The following is a 16,890-nucleotide window of genomic DNA, read 5'->3' as shown; positions in this document are numbered from 1 at the left end:
CTATGCCAGCAGGATGCCTATCTTGCCCATATAAACTGTGTAGCCACTCCAAGAGCGCGGCCTGATGAGCTCATTGGGATACAGAGAAACTGTTTCCATTCCCCAACCTGGCTTTAAGAAGGAGTGAAGGAAGGGAGGTGAAAACAGAAGAGGGAGAATGGCAGGCAGTCAATTTCAACATGTAAGAGCCATGGGGAGAACAGAAGCCTTTCCAGGACTGCTTAGCAATCATGTGCAAGGAACACATAGGGAGCACACAAACATGGCCCTGTAAAGGGCAGTGAGCACTGTGCAGAGAAAAACGGAGGAGAGGATTCTGCATCTCTCATTGCAAGTCAGCCTCAGGCTTCCTGCAGCTAATCTGTATTTGGAGCAGAGGGCAGACACCCAGCTCCATGCTGGAAGGACATGAAGTAAGAAGGCAGTGCCAACCACAGGCCTGCAGGCTCAGAGAAAAGCCATTTTATACCGCAAGCCTTTGCTCTACGAGCTTGGCAGTGACTTCGCGAATCTCACCCTCTCTCTGTTGCAGAATGCATACATACAAATGCATTTCTTTCTCATTCCTTGATTTTTATTTTTCTCCTTTTAACCAACTTTCTAGGCAATGCATCAGGCCTGCCCCCCAACTCACTACCCTGCACAAGCCAGAATGCTTCTTGACAGACAAAGCTGCAGGCAGAAAGGTGCCTTCTGAGAAGGCTGTGCTCAAGGCAGGTCCTGCACAAATCAACTTGCCCTATGGATAGGAAGGTGAGGGGTCCATCCCAGTAAGAGCCTGAGCTGTATAGGGCACAGGAAAGAGGACGAGGACTGCAGTTCCGGGCAGCAGGCACTCTCACAATGAACACAGAGCTACCTTCAGACAGGCCACCTGTCCCACGGTGTGGTCCTTTGGGGCTAGAGCATCAGGGCCACAACTCGCTTTCTGAGATCAAAGTAGCAGAGGGACACAAGGACCCCTACCTCTCTCCCTTCCTGGAAACCTGCATTCCAATTTCCAGCTCAGCCTGCAAGCAAGCTTGAAGCTCCCCAGGTTCATTTCCAGAGCCAGAAGTAAGAACAGACAGCTTTACTGAGATCAGACATAGCCAAACCTTCCTCTGACTCATTCAGCATCTCAGAGGCCATGGCCCATTCAAGGCTCTGCCATTCCCTGTCCCCCCTCCCAACACCTCCTGAGCTATCACGAAAGACATGAGGCCCTGCAGAGCCAGTTCAGGCAGTAGGAAATCTGCCCCTTTGCTTTGAGGTTCCAAGCAGGGCCTCTGCCTCCTTGTGTGAGAGGCAGTGTGGAGAACAAGCAGCAGGCTGGCACATTGGCCATTTGCTGCAGGAGCTGCTGGATGATGGGGAGGGTGGGTGTATGTGGGCATCTGCAGGGCTCGACACTGTGGGCTACCCAGCAAGCCCTCAGTGGCAGGAGGAGGCAGGGAAGGAGCAGCCTAAGGGACTGTCACCAAGAATTGCTTGGTTCCCACCCTCTGGAAAGCAGCTGCTAGATTAAAAAAGCCTTTATGGTCCTGTCATTCAAGGACATGGAGATAAACTCCATTTTCCAAGCATTCCCATCATCTTGTCTCATCTGTGCACCACAAAAGGCCACGGGAAAGATCCAGTCCCAGCCTCCAGCAAGCCTTATCATCCTTGCCCATCCCTACCCACGGCAGAGCTCTCAGATGCTTTGATATGCAAATCAGCCACAGGATCCATAACCAGCGCTGTCTGCAATTACCAGCACACACGGAGTATCCTACACCCAGGGCCTCCTCCCTCCCCAAGCACCACACGGCTGCGCAGGCTTCACGTCAGATGACACGGGTCCCAACTGCCTTGGGTGGGAGCGGGAGGTGTTGTCTGCAGTCCTTGGATTTTTAGCACACAGCCTCACCCTGGCCACCACGATGGAGCTGGGGCACTTACAGAAAGGAGGCAGGCTGGGGTTGTACCTCGGTGTGGATGGGCGGGTGGCAGAGGAGCTGCCGGCAGGATGCTGCAGGGCTCCCAGTGACCGGAGGCTCACGCAAAGTGTAATTAATAACAGACAAAAACCAGGGTGTGGGCACTGCCAGCTCTCAAGCTTTTACTGCAAACCTCAGGATACCTGGGATTTTCTGGAAGTTCTAGTTCCCAGAATGAAGACGTTTTACGAAGATTTTTTTTCCCATGTAAACAATATAAAAACCCCTCCAAGCAAGTTCCTAGCCCACTTTATTACTGCAGAAAGCTGAAAAATATAACCAAGGATACTTTAAGCCCAGAAAGAAAAAAAAAATTAAACCCCCACGCAAACTAGAAGAAAAGCACACTCAGAATTTTTATTTTCTTGGCTCAACTCATGGCTTCAGAACAATTTGGGACAGTTACACTACACTCCGGTCAAAGGGCAAGAAAATGAAGCATTGGAAAGCCTCGTGGCGATGCCTTCTTGACATGAAAACTGACACCCCCAGAAAATACAGTAGCTTCAGTTCCTTCCAAGGTTACTAAAGACAGGAACAGACAAAAATAGAGCAAACTTATTGCAACAAAACATACTTATGAGTCAAACCAGAGCCTCTTCCCAATCCCCTCAAAGGCACGTTCTTTCATGTTTATTTTGCTCTTACGATATCCAGGTGAAGACTGTAGAATGGACTTCTCTCCCCATAAAGATAGCATATTCCTGCTACTAAAAGGCTCAAGATGAAAAAGGCCTTCCTCGGTAGATACCAGCTAATTGCAGTCATTAGAAGTAATGCTTTGCTATTTCTGGTTGAATGGAGTCCTCCTGGAGTCAGTTACGAGCTGAGTGGTCAGCTCTGCGCTCTCGCAGAAGCACTAAGAGTAATAAAAGCTATTAGGGACTGCACAGCGGGATTGTTTGGAGGGGAAGGACAGTGGTCCCCGCCATGCACTTGCAAAGGCTCTGTTCCACACTCAGGTGGGGCATCGGCGGCACCACCCAAAAGGCACCTGAGCCACGCAACCCTTCAGCAGCTTTGTGACCGCCGCTAATCGGATGCTCCTGCCCCACAGCCCATGGCCTTCCGTGTGTGCTTCCTCCAGAGAACGACACCATGGAGCAGGACACTTTCACACAAACAGACAAATCCAGGAGAGAAGGGACTCCTCTAGGACTATGCACAACTAAATTAGCCACCCTGAGCACACACTGATAGGCTTTTTGTTTCTAGCTTCTACTATCGGGATGAGCAAGGGAGGGAGGTGCCCAGAACCTCAAATCGCCAAAACACCTGCTCTCCATCTAGCTGAGAGCTACCAAACCTGCTGAGAACACCGGGCTGACTGCAGCCACATTACAGATTTTTGGCATGATGCCCCCTCCAGGAGGTAGCTACATAAAGGGTGCACTCTACAGCAGGAGGAGAAAAACATGGCTTGCTGATGTGGAGGGGTTGGCGACCAAGACAAGAGCAAAAAGGCTTGGATATCTGGCCACGGACACGAGCTGTATCCGATAGCCCTTTGTCAAGTCTTCCAGGGGAGGATAAGCAGGGCAATATCAGAAAACCCCGCGCTACTCCCACCACCCTGGGAACATGCCTCCTGCCATCCCGCTGCTCTGCTTCACAGCAGTGCCTGCAGGAGCGACGCACAAAAGCGCCGACCGCAGAAGAGACGGGCGCGCCGCGGGCAGGGGTCCGGCCACCCCCGAGGTGCACAAACCCGGTTACCCAACAGCAGCCGAGGCGAGGGACGGCGAAGGACAGGCGCCCGGGGGACAGAAGGAAACCCCGGGCGGCCTTGGGGCGGCGGGCGGCCCACGCCGCTGCACGGGCACCGCGCCGGGCGCGCCCCCCGCCCCGCTCCGCCCCAAGATGGCAGCGGCGCCCCCGGCCCCGGCCCCGGCCGCCTCCGCCGCAGGCTCGGCGCAACGGCCGCGCGCCCGGCCCGGCCCGGCCGCAGCACGGCCTGAGGCGCCGCCGCGGACCCCCCATCCCCCCGGCAAAAAACCTCCGCGCCTACAAGAGCCGCGGCCGCCGCGCCCCGCAGTGCCCCACCTCCCGCCCGCTTACCGGCGGCTCCTTACCCCGTGTCAAGCGCGGACGGGCTGTCCCCAGGCCGGGCCGGGCGCTGCGGTACCGCGCTGCTCTCCGCCGCCCTCGGCAGCGAGCGACGACCGCTGGGCTCGGCCGAGTTCGGCTCGGTTCGGCGGGGGGCGGGGCCTCGGCGGGAGGGCGGGGCCCCGGCTGTGGGCGGGGCGCGCAGCCGCCGGCTCTGCAGAGCGGCGAGGGGCGGGGCCGCGGCGCCGCGCGTGCGCACGGGGGCTGCACTGGGCGGTAGGGCGCGCGCGCTCCACGCGGAGGTGCGCGGCGGGGCCTGGGGCGCGAGCGACGGGACGGGACGGGACGGGACGGGACGGGACGGGACGGGACGGGACGGGACGGGACGCACGCTGGGAGTGCAGCGCAGGGTAGCCTAGCTCGGTACTGCAGGGCTGGTACCCGGCCTTGCCCCGCCGCCGCACCGGCCTGCTCCTGGCACGCTGGCTTTTTCCCGGGTTCGGCGCCGAGCCCTCACACGGCCCTGTGGCCCGGCGGCTCGGGGCGCGGACGGTCCCTCTCAGCCCGGGCGCTGGGACTGTGCCGCTGCCGTGCTCGCCCGTGGGGCCCGGGGCTGGCCGGGCCCTCCCTGCCACCGGGTCCCGGCCCTGCCGCCTATGCCTTGGAGGGAGCCGCTTGCAGGTGCCCTCGGTGCTCTGTGCCCAGGGCTTGGGAGGTGTCAGCCCTGAGCAAGAGCTGCTGCTGTGTCCCCGAAGATGCGCGGCGCGAGTTGGGAGTGTCACGCAGCGCGGCCCAGGGTGGTGACATCGCGCGAAAGCAGCTGGGGGTCGCTTGGACACCGCGCTCCCGCACTCCATGCCTCCGCTGCGTGGCCTAGCAGAGAGGGAGAACGCTCTTCTGAAGTTCCTGCATGTTCAGAGAGTTTCTTTGCTTAGAATTCGTGTGGGGCTGCGATGCTGGGGTTAGGCTTTTGTGGGTGTGAGTAGTCATGCAGCAAAGTTAGACCAAAATTCCTGTGTCCTGACACGTGTAGTTTTTACTCGTGTGTGTCATGGGGACTCGGGAAGTGTGGGCACTAGTCTGTGCTTTCCTGGTTATTCTCCAGAAAGCTCTTTCGGAGGTCCAGTGAGTAAGGAGAGGCAATTGGGGGAAAAGACTGTATGACATATTTCTTAAAAGCATGAATAACTTAATCCTTGTAGTAAAAACAGGTGGGCAAGCCAGCCTTTTTAACAGGATGCAGATGCTCATCAGTGCTCTGTTGCCTTCTCTGGTTCCAGAGCTCCAGGCTTGCCTGAGAGCGTCTTGTTTGGATGGAGACAGACTGAGTTAAGGGAAGTTTCTGAGCAAGAAATGAGGCTTAGGCCACCAAAGCTACAGGTAGCTCTGTACTGCCTTGTGATGTGAGCATTCCTGGTCATGTTTCTCTTAAGCCAGAATTCCGACAACATTAGGCATCCTTTTCTGGTACAGCTTTATCAGGAAGACCTAGAGCCACTATCGTTTTTTGTTCTGTGAACGACTAGTCTAGGTCACTTGTTCCTGACTTTTTTTCATGGTCAAGACACAGCTATACATTTTCTCTTCCTTCTTGTTTGTGTTGTTCTCCTTGCCACAGCTCCCCCCAGCGTGGTTACTGCAGTCTGGGTTGTGATTGCACCTTACTGGTTGAGGGCTGGCCACCTACGTCAGGCCTGGGAACCAAATCTGGTCTTGTGGCTTTCCACCATTGTCCTGCTCTTGAGACCTCAATACTTCTAAAACCAGTAAAGGGACATTTGAGAAGTGACAGCAGTGTAAAATTACGATGGTGTGGGCAGTTCTCTGAATTCATATGTGATTCCCAAAAGGCAGAGACAGGGGAAAGACCTTTCTTGGCTTCACCTCTAACCCCACAGGCTCACCAGAGAGAACTTCTGGGGCTAATCCCGTACCTGCCCTACTGCTCATTTCCGTTGGCTTCGCACAGATGGTTGTCCTCTCTGTAGCTTAATTTGCTGCTGGTGCACTGGGAAGAACCCCTCCCTGTTTTAGTACAGTGCTGTGAATATGAATATATACGATGATTTTAGGTGTTCTGATATTAGGACAATAAGTACCATAATTACTTAGAGTTGTGACTTCTGGGTACTTAAAATGTCAAAAGTAAGTTTTATTTCATGCAGATTTGTTATCTGCCATTCCTGATCATGGTCTAGAAAATGAGCTTAGTGTGTTTTGCTTCAAAATTGCTAACAGATATACCTGTAATGAGTTTGTGTTGGTAACTTGGATCAGTAAATATCCTGTTTAATAGCTAATCCTATTCATAAACAGATTTAAAAAAGACTTAATTCCTCTGTGTGAATCCTGGTCTGTTTGTCATTAATGTAAAACCAGTTATGTCTTGGTAATGAATATCTTGTGTATTTTTAACACATGCAGCCCTTAATCACATTGTTTCCTTTACGAGGAGAGCTGTGAAGAGATTGAGTCCCCTAGTTCACAGCTGGCTCCTGCAGCTCACTGTGGCAGACGGTCTATAAATAGACCTGCAGTGGCAGAGTAGGGGTTTAGGCATTTGCCTTGCATGTACTGTCTTGAGTTTATTTCCTGTGTCTTAATGATGGATGACAGATGCAGTTCAAATCTTTATGCTGCCTGGAGCATGTCTGTTTTGATCTTTTAAAAGAATAAAGGTGATGTTGGTCCCCACTGTTTGACTGTGCAGATCAGGTCACAGCTATAAAAGTGAAGAGTATTTTTACCTGGTTTCTTTGGCTTTGACAGCAGGCTTTGGGTAGTTGGCCTCAGCATTTGCTTTGCAACATCCATTGGTTTTCCATGGAGCCTGTCTGTGTGGATGAGTTGCCAAGAGAAAGAAGGAAAAGGAATAGCTGAATGATTATACAATTAGAGATCTTGGGAATATAGGGAGGAAGGGCTAGTTCCAAAACTTGTGATTAAAAAGGAAAGTAGTACTGGATTGCCAGGTGACAGCACTCCTGAAAATTACATTTGCTCTTGAATGCAGGCAAGGCAGGAATGGTGCCTTGACTGTTTTTTAGACTCTACACCACTGATAAGAACTTGGTCAGAGCTGTTGCACTGGCTTCTGAAGTGTTCAGATGCAGACCTTTTCAGGGCTCCCATGGCTGTATTAGTGGAGCAGATTCATGCAGACCATTCTTGTGAAGCACACCAATGTTTTTGCTGAAATTACAAGAGATTCTTTTCTTGTCCACAGTCTCCTGGTGTTTCTTTGGAGATGCTGTCACCACATGAGGCTGGGTTGCCAGTGGGAGAAGTCCCAGTCTTGTGTTGCGCCACATTCCCTTGCAGCAGTGTTCGTGTGCCTTCAGGCTGAGCTAGCTGAAAACTGACTGATTTACATAAGTGCTAAAGCCAGCATAAGGGAGGTGATGGAAGTGTGTGTTGGGGGGACACAGGGCTTCCTTTCTTGGTGCTGTGTGCCCTGATGTTCATTTAAAGGGAATATGTAATCCTCTCTTCCTTGTCTGGCACATGTCCTTGCTCTGTCTCAGCTCCCTGAGGTGATCTACTCATGTGTTTGCATGCATTTGATGAAAATACTGTTCATGTATCTTTTGTATTTTCCAATTTTATTAGCTGGGATGAAACTTTCCAGAATTTCTCCATTCAAAAGCCACTCAAGATTTCAGCAAATACCAGTTAGTTCTTTAATATCAAGGAAAACCACTGAAGGTGATAGCTAGAAATGGGGCAGTGGGTAAATAACTTCATACGTTTATAACTGGTGAAGAGTTTCTTTGTTGAGCAGTGCTGGAACTTTATGTCAGTCTTTTGCATTGAATGGGGTAGGGCTGAAGGGCCCTTGAGAAGAGTATTTGCAGTAGCAGGTTACTGCATGCTCAAAAGTGTAATTCAGTGAAGTGGAAATAGGGTCATTTTAGTGAATATTTGATGAACAAATTCCTCACCCTTTTCTGAATGTTACTTTGAGCTCTTGTCTGAGGTCTGTGATAACTTTTAACAGATATGTGGAGAGGGGCAGAGTGTCTCTGTGATTTTCATAAGATAGAGCCACTACTAGAAATTAGGGGTAGCAGGATAGAAACAGCAAGAGATTCCTCTGCATGTTTCTTTATTGCTGCTTTGGTGCAACTATGAGTGGTCAATGTTACATCAATAGTTGCCTTTGAGGCTTCTCATTTTGGGATAGTGTCTGTTTAAATACTACTCTTGCCTAGCATGAAGAACTTGGAAATTAATCCTGCTTGAGCAGGAGATTGGACTAGATGACCTCCAAAACCCCCTTCAAAGATAAATCCTTGGTCAGGAGTGTATTAGTGACTAAGTACTAAGCAAGTGGTGGTGTTTTGTCTGTCCAGGGTATTTTGGAGTGCGCTCCTGCCTGTATGAGTTGGGTAGTACCGATGGCAGACTTCTGGGAATTCCTACAAATTTTGCTGTGCTTGAAGGTTACGGGGTTACTCTTCCCATACACCTGCGAGCACTGAAACCTGGTGACCTGGGGAGAGCCACCTTCAGAAGCAAACTTGGATCATATGCATTCGTGTGCCTAAGTGCAGTTTCCTCTGAGCCTTTTTAACGCCCCCTGGTGTGAGGCAAAGTGTGCAGGGAAGGAGAGAAGTGCTGGGGGCAGTGGGGCTGATGGCTGTCATCGATTTATAGCAGCTCTTAAGTTTTGGCACCAGCTTGGGAGTGTTCGTGTGGCAGAATGAATGGCTTCTGTGCCCTTCAAAGTTTAATTGTTTAGTAATTAGTAACTCCATAGGGGGAAACTGAGGGTGGGAGAGATGAAATTCACAGTCACAGAGGGATCAAACTGGGACTGGGTCTGGTTGAGGAGCTCCTGGAGTCAGACCCAGACTGTTGGCTGTTCCCTTCTAGAAAGGAAACTGGCATGTTACAATAGCTGAAGTTGTGATTCACTCTTTGTGAACACACTTGCACCCTTGAATGTTGTTCTTCATGCCATAGATACATTCTTCTTTTCCCTCCACCCTGAACCCTCCCGGTAATTGGAAGCATCCCCCCTGTTTACTCAGTTGCTAACAGGATGCTTCATACCAAATAATCAATCATAAGAAATTTCTTAGCTTGTGACACATCCTAATGTGCTGAGGAATAATTCTTAGCTGAGAAGGGGATACTGAGTCATCTGAAAAAATAAACAGTCCTTGGACACTTAATGCTGTTGATGCTTCCGCTGGTAGTTTTGTAACTTCAAACCTTCACTGCTGCCACGGGGTAGAAACAAACAGTGACTTCTCCCAGGAGTGATGAGTGAGTTCAGAGTTTATGCAATACTTTAGCACATTTTAGATGTGCTTTAAGCACATCTGGCTATGCTGGTCCTGATGCTGCTGTCCCTTTGACAGCAGGCAGAGCCTGCAGCTGTGCCTGCCTTGTCAGGAGCTCGCAAACCTCTCTTGTTGGTCTTACGTAGTGGTGAGGATGAGCAGACACACCTTCTCCAGCCACCAAGGCTACCTACCATGCCTGCTAGGAAATAGAGATGGGGGTGACAGTGCTATCTGAACTCCCCAAGAAGTGTCCATGAAAGACAACAGAGAGGCCAACTTGCTTTTTTGTGTTTTGTAGAGGGATCCAAAGGCTCCTTGTGACTCTTTCACATGGGAGACAACACACCCACATGCAGAACAGGATACAGGCAGACAGTGGGCTTAAAGCAAGTCAGCATAGTTGAACTTGCTTAAAAATCTGAGCAGCAGCAATGCCAGGTATTGGACCTTGATTGCCAGCAGCGCTGTAAATGCAACAGGGCCTTGCTGTCATTGCATTAGGATCACACAGGTAAGGACATGTGGCACAAACAGTCTTTTTGGGGTCACATTTCAGAGAGGAGACAGTGTGGGCAAGCCCTTGACTCATTTGATAATCATCTACCCCACAGAAAAGTGGGGCTTTTTTTTGCCTTTTTTTTTTCTCTGTTTGTGTTTTGTTTGGGGTTTTTTTTGTTTTGTTTTGTTTTTTGTTTGTTTTGTAAATAAATTTAAGCTTTGGCTGTTGCTGTTCTTTTCCAAACCTGCCTGTTTGACAGAGTTGGTTTGCCACCTGTGCTTTTCTGTGGTAGCATCACTCGAAACTGCTGTGGTGCACATGTCCCGTGCTTTTCATCATGCTCTTAGGTAACACTTGCTTTGTAGAACAACTGCAAACCCTAAAACGTACACACATACCAAGTAAGCAAACACATTGGAGAAAAAAATAATAAAAGAGGGAGTTAAGATTTAGGCTGGACTTTACTTGATTGTATTAAGAGCTGTGGCATTGTCTATTTGAATGCTCTGTGGGTATTTTTTTTTTCCCTAGAGAAGTTAACTCGGCTTTATTTTAAAAATAAAGGTTAAAAAATGGCTTTACCGTGTATTACTATAGTTTGGCCCAAAACTTATCAGAACTGTCAGAGAGAGATGAGGTCAATGGATTTTTAGTGTTTGCTTTTGAAAGGAGAGAAGCAGAGCACGTGTTGGTTGCACTGCCAAGGTCACAGCAAGCAGTGTCACATGGCAGTAGTTGCAGTCAGGTGGAAAGTCTTAGCTGTACCTGAGCTGGCCTGAAAGAGGCCTGGCTCTAGGTCTGTGTTGTTTCCTTCCTTCACTTGGATCTGCCGGCATAACCACCTGGGTCATCTCTCCCTAATGATGTTTGGGAAAGTGATCTGGGTTCTGATAAGCCTTTGTGACTGCTCACGCAAGTTGGTCCCAGTCAGTCTGACAGAATGAGGTTAGGAAACTGCCACAGACGTAGGCAGGGAAGAGGGTGTGGTTCTCCGTCGGAGGTTACCCTTGTAACCCAGCTCTGCTGCAGTCAGGGTAGTGTACAGTGTGCAGCAGCATGGAGTGAGCACTAGTACAGGGAACTCTTCTCTGGGCAGCCTGAACAGGGCAAGACTGGCAGCGGCGTAGCTGCGTCTCATAACAGGCTGCTTAACACCTTTGTATGCTCAGAGAGTGTGTGCCCAATGGAGCTCTGACTTGTTTCTTGTCTGGCAAATTGTTTCCTGAAGCTGTGATGCCAGTCTGCAGCTTATTTGGCCTTTTGCTTGGTTTTGTAGGTAACCTTGGTAGCTTTTACAAGTAACTACGATGGCTTTTTCTGGGCATTGCAGCCTCAAAACCGGTTCACATCTGAAATTCTCAAACCTGCTTCTTGTTACATGATTCACAGTGCACACAGAAGGGCCCTTACCTCTGTGTCTAGGAAACTGCAGTGCAGTGATACTGAATCCAGCTTTGTAGTATATGTGTCTGAATTACATTGTCTCCTGAATTCAGGCAGGGGTTGTAGATCTGCTTGTAGTGTGCTGCAGCTGCTGCTACCACTCTGTGTCCTGTGGATTGCAGCATCTCAATAGGTCCTGAGGCCCTAGTGTGTGATTCATGTAAAGGAAAGAAAGCAAAATAAATTCTGTCCATTTTCCAGAGTTAGTAATTCTTTTGTTTCTTATGCAGGGTTGGCTACCAAATGGCTCTCTTGAATAGACGAGTTGGTTTATCCTTAACCCATCTAAGCAGTGCTGTGATCCAACGACAGTTCAGGTAACTTTCAAATTTTGCTTTTGTTTTCTTCAGAATGTTTCATGGTTGAAAGAGATGCTGCTGAGTTGATCAAGAATAAGATACAGCATTTGTAATTCAAAAGGGTAATACATTTTTAAAAAAAATCTTACACTTGTCCTTTCATAGGTTGAAAAGTGAGCCCAGACACTCCATTTGCAGGTTCCTAGCATTCTGCATTTTCATATGTGTGTAAGGAGGCTTTTAGGCCTTTGACAGCAATATGTGGGCCTGCAAGTAGAAGTTGAAAGTGTCTGTGTTCCTCATGCAAGTGCAAAAGAAAACAACAGTGAGCCCCTGCTGTTGCAGAGCCAATCACAGTGCTCAAAATTATTCACGAGTTTGTAATCTATTTAGAATAAAAATAATCTGAAAAATTACTTTGTCATGGTTTGGTGCTGGCCCAATGCCAGTGCCCCCATGAAAACCTATTCTCCCTGGTATCAACTGTGAGATGTGATCAGAAACAGAGCAAAGCAGGCCTCTACTTATGAACAAAAAAAAAGAAAAAAAACTTTATTATCATATAACTACAATAAAATGAACACACAGAGCAAAATGGAAACCTTTCAAAATGTTTCTCCTCCCCCCACTCAATTTCCCACATCATAAAACAAAACCTTAGATTTTACCAGTCCATCACCCTTCAAATAATCAATTCAGTCCATCTCCACTCTTCCGACAATCACCTCTCATTTCATCAAGGAGAGAAGAGTCCCTCTTGCGCCACAGGCTTCCCCTGGAAACACAGCCGAATCCAGTTGTGTTTCTACGTCACTCAGTAAACACCTTCGTGACTTCTTCCTTCCATGTTCAGTGCTCTCACCACTGCACATGGACCAGAGCTGCTTTTAGGGTTTCCCTTTTCAAGGATGCTTCGCCCAGTTCCAGGAGAAAACGACAGTCTCTCACCTTTTCGGGACACTAGTCCCCCCCAATATTTCACCCCCTGGGGCCGAGGGGTCTCGAGAGCACCATCACTTCATCACCTGTCGTCTCCACTCACATCACTCCTTTGGCACCAAGCCACCGCCTCCCCCTAAAATGCAGTCTCTGTATTACAGGAAAGGTTCTGTCCATGGCCATACAAGAAAAGTCCAGCCAAAAGCCACTCCATCATCTCCTCTCACCTAAAATTCTTCCCAACTTCTCTCAGTCCTTTTTCACTTGCACAGCTTACACCACACTTGCGCATTTCCTCTTACTTTATCCCTGTCTCTCTTCTCCTTCAACTCCCGGAGGATCAGCATTTGCAAGGTTTCCATCATCCCACAGAAGGGTTAAAATCACAGTCTCTACTCATCCAGAACTCCCACGCTGGCCCTGCCGGGCACTCTTCTTGCCGCTCCCCCTTCTCTTTCTCGGCCAGGCCAGTGCTATCAAATTTCAAGGTAGCACTGGCACCTCTCTCTCTCCCTCCTGGGAAAGGGGGGCTGCCCGATGCCTCTCAGAGTTCTTCCACCCTTCCATCTCTGTGGGGAACTCACTCTTATCCTACAGGGGCCTTCACCTCCCTTCCTTGCCCAAGGCTCTGGCCTACCTCCCTCCGGCCTCGTGGCTTCTCCTCCCCCACCCAGCCCGCAGCTGGGCAGGGGAGGTCTGACCTCTCCATCCACCGGAACCAAGAGAGAGAGCTCTCCTGGGAGTTCCTCGCTTTTAACCCCTGTGTTCTCAGAGGCGTATCCATATCCTCAATGGCCAAACCAGGTGCCAATATTCACATCTGAGCACCTATTGGTTTGACCACCACCACCTCCCAAAAACTCACTTCCTCTCAAACCACGACATACTTTCTCATACTTTAATAGTGTCTATTTTGCTATTTTTTTTCTTGCTCCAGGCTCTAGGCATTTAAAGTTTTAAATTTATAGACTTCATATTTTACAATGCTTTGTACAAATCTTGGAGTTCAATCCCACAGTACACTCTGCCAATTTGGGGAATCTCTAACTCTTTGAAGGGTCAGAGCTTCAGTTTAAAGGATAAGAATAGTCCTTCCCAGGATTGTGGTCTAGAGGGGGATTTAAGACATGCTTAAGGGGCTAGGTTGGGTGATAGTCCTGGGAGCTATCTCAAGGAGGTATCAAGGTCTTTCTGGCTTTCTCTTTAAGTGGGCTGCATGTGAGCATTGGCCAGCATACATTTAGAGCACGTATAAGTGACAATGACTGGGAGGTGAAGTCCAGTCCATAGTGGTGAACAGGACTTCAGAAAACTTAATAGGGAGATCTTTTCTTCATGGGGTATTTCTCCAAGACTGCGGAGGAAATCAAGAAAAAAGGGAAAGAAAAAGTTCTCCCAGTGCAGTTATTCTTGTCTAGTGGTTCCTGGACAGTCACATTTATATCTCTTTGCCACTGCTGTGTGACAACTTCTCTTCTTCCAGCCTCCTCCCTTCTGCTTTCCCTGTTGTGCAGCCACAGATGGCAGGCAGAGGAGAAAGAGTGTGGTGTACCACAGTCCCTGCCAGAGGATGGGATGGGACTGGATGGGATGGCATCGCTGGTTGCAGAGATTAGTGACTTCTGAGAGAGAGAGAGAGAGGAAAGCTTAAGTAGGCCTCTACTGTGGGAAACAGATCTTGAAAGGCAGTGCTTGACCTCTGGAGCAGTTGGACTAATGCAAATTGACTCCACTGTCTTTCACCGTGTGTAAAAATTCGTGCTTCAGCTGATATCCATCCATACCACATTTGGTGTGCATGCTCATCTTTTAGGTAGCTTTGCAAATACAGGCCTTTCCTCTTGAAGAAGGGATAATGGTCCCTATTTACTTTACACACGTCTGAAAAACAAGACGTGCATGGTTAGGTTGCTTCCATATGCTGTCACGGAGTAGTTCAGCTGGCAGCAGGTTGGCATTCCTGCAGCTCTGACCAGCATGTTTCTAGTACCTCATTGCAAAGCAGTTGTCTAGCAGCAGAGAGGATCTTCCTTCTTTTCCAATGGTGTTTTTGGGTGTCATTTGAAGACAAGCAACAAATTTGAGTTCACTGAATAAAATAATAATGGTTTCTATAAGGTAGTATGTTTCTGCTGTTCCCAAGAATATTCAGAGTCGGACCTAACAACTAGTATTGTGCGGTTTATTTATGTTGTTTCTTACTCCCACAAAGCAAGCATACAGAAGAGACTGTGTCTCTCTGGATTCCTTCCACATGGGGAAGGTGGTGAGCTCTTAGATTCTAGTTGGGAACAGCTTAGAACAGCCACAGCAGGACCTCAGACATCTTACTGAGAACAAAATGAACTGTGAGACTCACAGACTTCATTGAAAGGAAGGTTGATCATACAAGTCCTTAGTGCTGGGTACTGTGTGAAGATTGAAAGAGCCTGACTTGAGTCTTAGCTTCCTACAGGCTGTTTGAAACAGAAGTGAGCACATTTTTTTGCTTGTAGATTGAAGCTGCATCATCTGCGGTTGCTAAAAAGCCCACGATACGCAAGCCACTCTTCATGCCAGCTTTTAGTTGTGTTTCGGAGTAGAAAGGTCATTTTGTATTTGCCATTTAGTAAAGAGTGTGCAAAGCCCCAAGTAGCATCTGGCTTTCAAAGAGCACATTGAATGCAGTCAGTGTGTCACCCATACGGTATATATTCGTTGCTGGTGCTTTCTGAATGGCTTGTGTAATGACAAGATTCTGTTGTGAATTTGCCTTTGCTCCCCAAGGATTATTGAGGAGATCTGTCTCTCATTCTCGCTTGTCTTTTGGTAGCATCACTGGAGCATGCCAAGCAATACAGAAACTAACCCGTGTGCGAGTGGTGGACAACAGCACCTTGGGGAACACGCCGTACCACCGGCCACCAAAATGTATCCACGTGTACAACAAGACTGGAGTTGGCAAAGTTGGAGCTAAGATCCTTCTGGCTATCAAAGGAGAAAAGAAGAAAGCTTTAATTGTAGGGCACAAGATGCCTGGCCCCACCATGACGCCTAGATTTGATTCCAACAATGTGGTACTCATAGAAGATAATGGAAACCCAATAGGGACTAGAATAAGAACACCAATACCCTATACACTGCGAAGAAGAGAAGGCGAGTTCTCCAAAGTATTGGCCATTGCCCGCAACTTTGTATGAATGCTAAGAGAGGTCTTCAGCAATCCCCCTTTCATATCCTTTCATGCAGTAGCTGTTCCTTGGTCCTTCACCAGAAATTCATGAAACATTACAAAGCTGATGTTCATCAAGAATATCTCCTCCCTTTTAAGAATTTCAAGCAACTAATTTAAATATTGATTTTTTTTTCTCCAAAAGAAGGTTGATTTATTTCACAGAACACCTGCAGTATGTTTGGGAAACAGTCCTTCACCCTTACTACTCCTGTGGTGTTAATCTGGTCTGTCATCATTAAAATGACACCATGCAAATCCTTCTGCTGTTTTGCTTATTTTCTCTTTTCCCTATTTCTGCCTTTCCCAGTTCCCCAGGAATAAGACTAAATCCCTGGCCCAGTCATACTGGGGGTCTACAAAATGGATTCACAAAGGAGAGTAGGAGAGATAAATAATGAACTATGGGTGCTTTGGGCACATTCAATAAAAGGACTAGTTTCTGTCTTTGCCTAAAAGAAGTATTCAGGAACAATTAGAATCAGGAGGGCACGGTGGCCTGCAACATCTGTCAGTGGAGTGTGCTTGAATAGGGCATACCACAGACTGGGAAGCAGAAGTAGGAAGGGGAGCTGAAGGGGGGAGCCAAAGGGTGGGCTGAGATGCAGCCTGTGCTCTCCACCTGACTGATCCCTGAAAACTGTTCTCAGATAAATTCAAGGGCTGGGTTCAGATTGAAAAGTCCACACAAAGAAGCTTCCTTTTGGACTGCTTCTTGGGACCGTTGTCAGACATCATCTTTAGTGGGCTATTTGAGAGGTTGTCTGTTGTCCAGTTTCCTCAGCTTAGGCACAGCAATGGGCAAATGCTGCTCTGTTGCTTTCAGGACTGGTTGGGATCCAGGAGCCAAAGAGCTGCTTTTCTATGGAGCTGAGCAGAGAAACTTGGTGCTCATGACAAGTGAAGAGACATGCAGAGCAGTCGTAGACATAGCAGTGCTGGGGAAGAGGGTGCAGGGGGTGCAGTCACCAGCAGTTAAGCCAGTTCCTCATAGGGTGGGTGGTAGTGGTGGCTGGCTGCTCCTTGCCCTTCTGCCTCCTCTTCCCATTATGCTGGGAAAGCTCCTTACTTTGGCTCTGCATTGCCTCAGTGTGAAGATCTCAAGAATGCAGTGCTGAGCTATCACACACTCCAGTTACTCCTTGCAGATGTATCTGCCCCATGGTCCTCACTGTGAAGTCCACATTGTCCCTGGAAAAAG

The 16,890-nt window shown here is 48.7% G+C and overlaps 2 protein-coding genes across 6 annotated transcripts in view; one reads left to right on the top strand and one right to left on the bottom strand.

Moving 5' to 3' along the window:
- TMEM63B (transmembrane protein 63B) overlaps positions 1-4,193 on the bottom strand; it is a 49,349-nt gene extending 45,156 nt beyond the window's left edge. For 2 of the 4 annotated variants that reach the window (XR_005256312.1, XM_038131794.1), the window contains exon 1: positions 4,034-4,193. The gene's annotated coding sequence lies outside the window, so the exon portion shown is untranslated. Of the gene's footprint in view, positions 1-4,019 lie in introns of all 4 variants that reach the window. The other 2 variants (XM_038131791.1, XM_038131790.1) reach the window with 2 other exon arrangements.
- Positions 4,194-4,237: 44 nt separating this feature from the next.
- MRPL14 (mitochondrial ribosomal protein L14) lies at positions 4,238-15,950 on the top strand. Of its 2 annotated transcripts, none has more exons than XM_038131817.1 (3): positions 4,238-4,309; positions 11,471-11,557; positions 15,291-15,950. In XM_038131817.1, exons 2-3 carry the CDS (start codon positions 11,484-11,486, stop codon positions 15,655-15,657), a joined length of 441 nt encoding a protein of 146 aa, XP_037987745.1. In that variant the 5' UTR covers positions 4,238-4,309; positions 11,471-11,483; the 3' UTR covers positions 15,658-15,950. The 2 variants fall into 2 exon arrangements, with proteins under 2 accessions (XP_037987745.1, XP_037987744.1); XM_038131816.1 differs by lacking the exon at positions 4,238-4,309 and adding an exon at positions 10,101-10,144.
- Positions 15,951-16,890: the final 940 nt, after the last annotated feature.

This window comes from Motacilla alba, chromosome 3, assembly GCF_015832195.1.
Source record: "Motacilla alba alba isolate MOTALB_02 chromosome 3, Motacilla_alba_V1.0_pri, whole genome shotgun sequence".
In the NCBI taxonomy this organism is placed as follows: Eukaryota; Metazoa; Chordata; class Aves; order Passeriformes; family Motacillidae; genus Motacilla; species Motacilla alba.
Note: the sequence above shows the minus strand (reverse complement) of the source record. Positions and strands in the feature narration are given on the sequence as shown.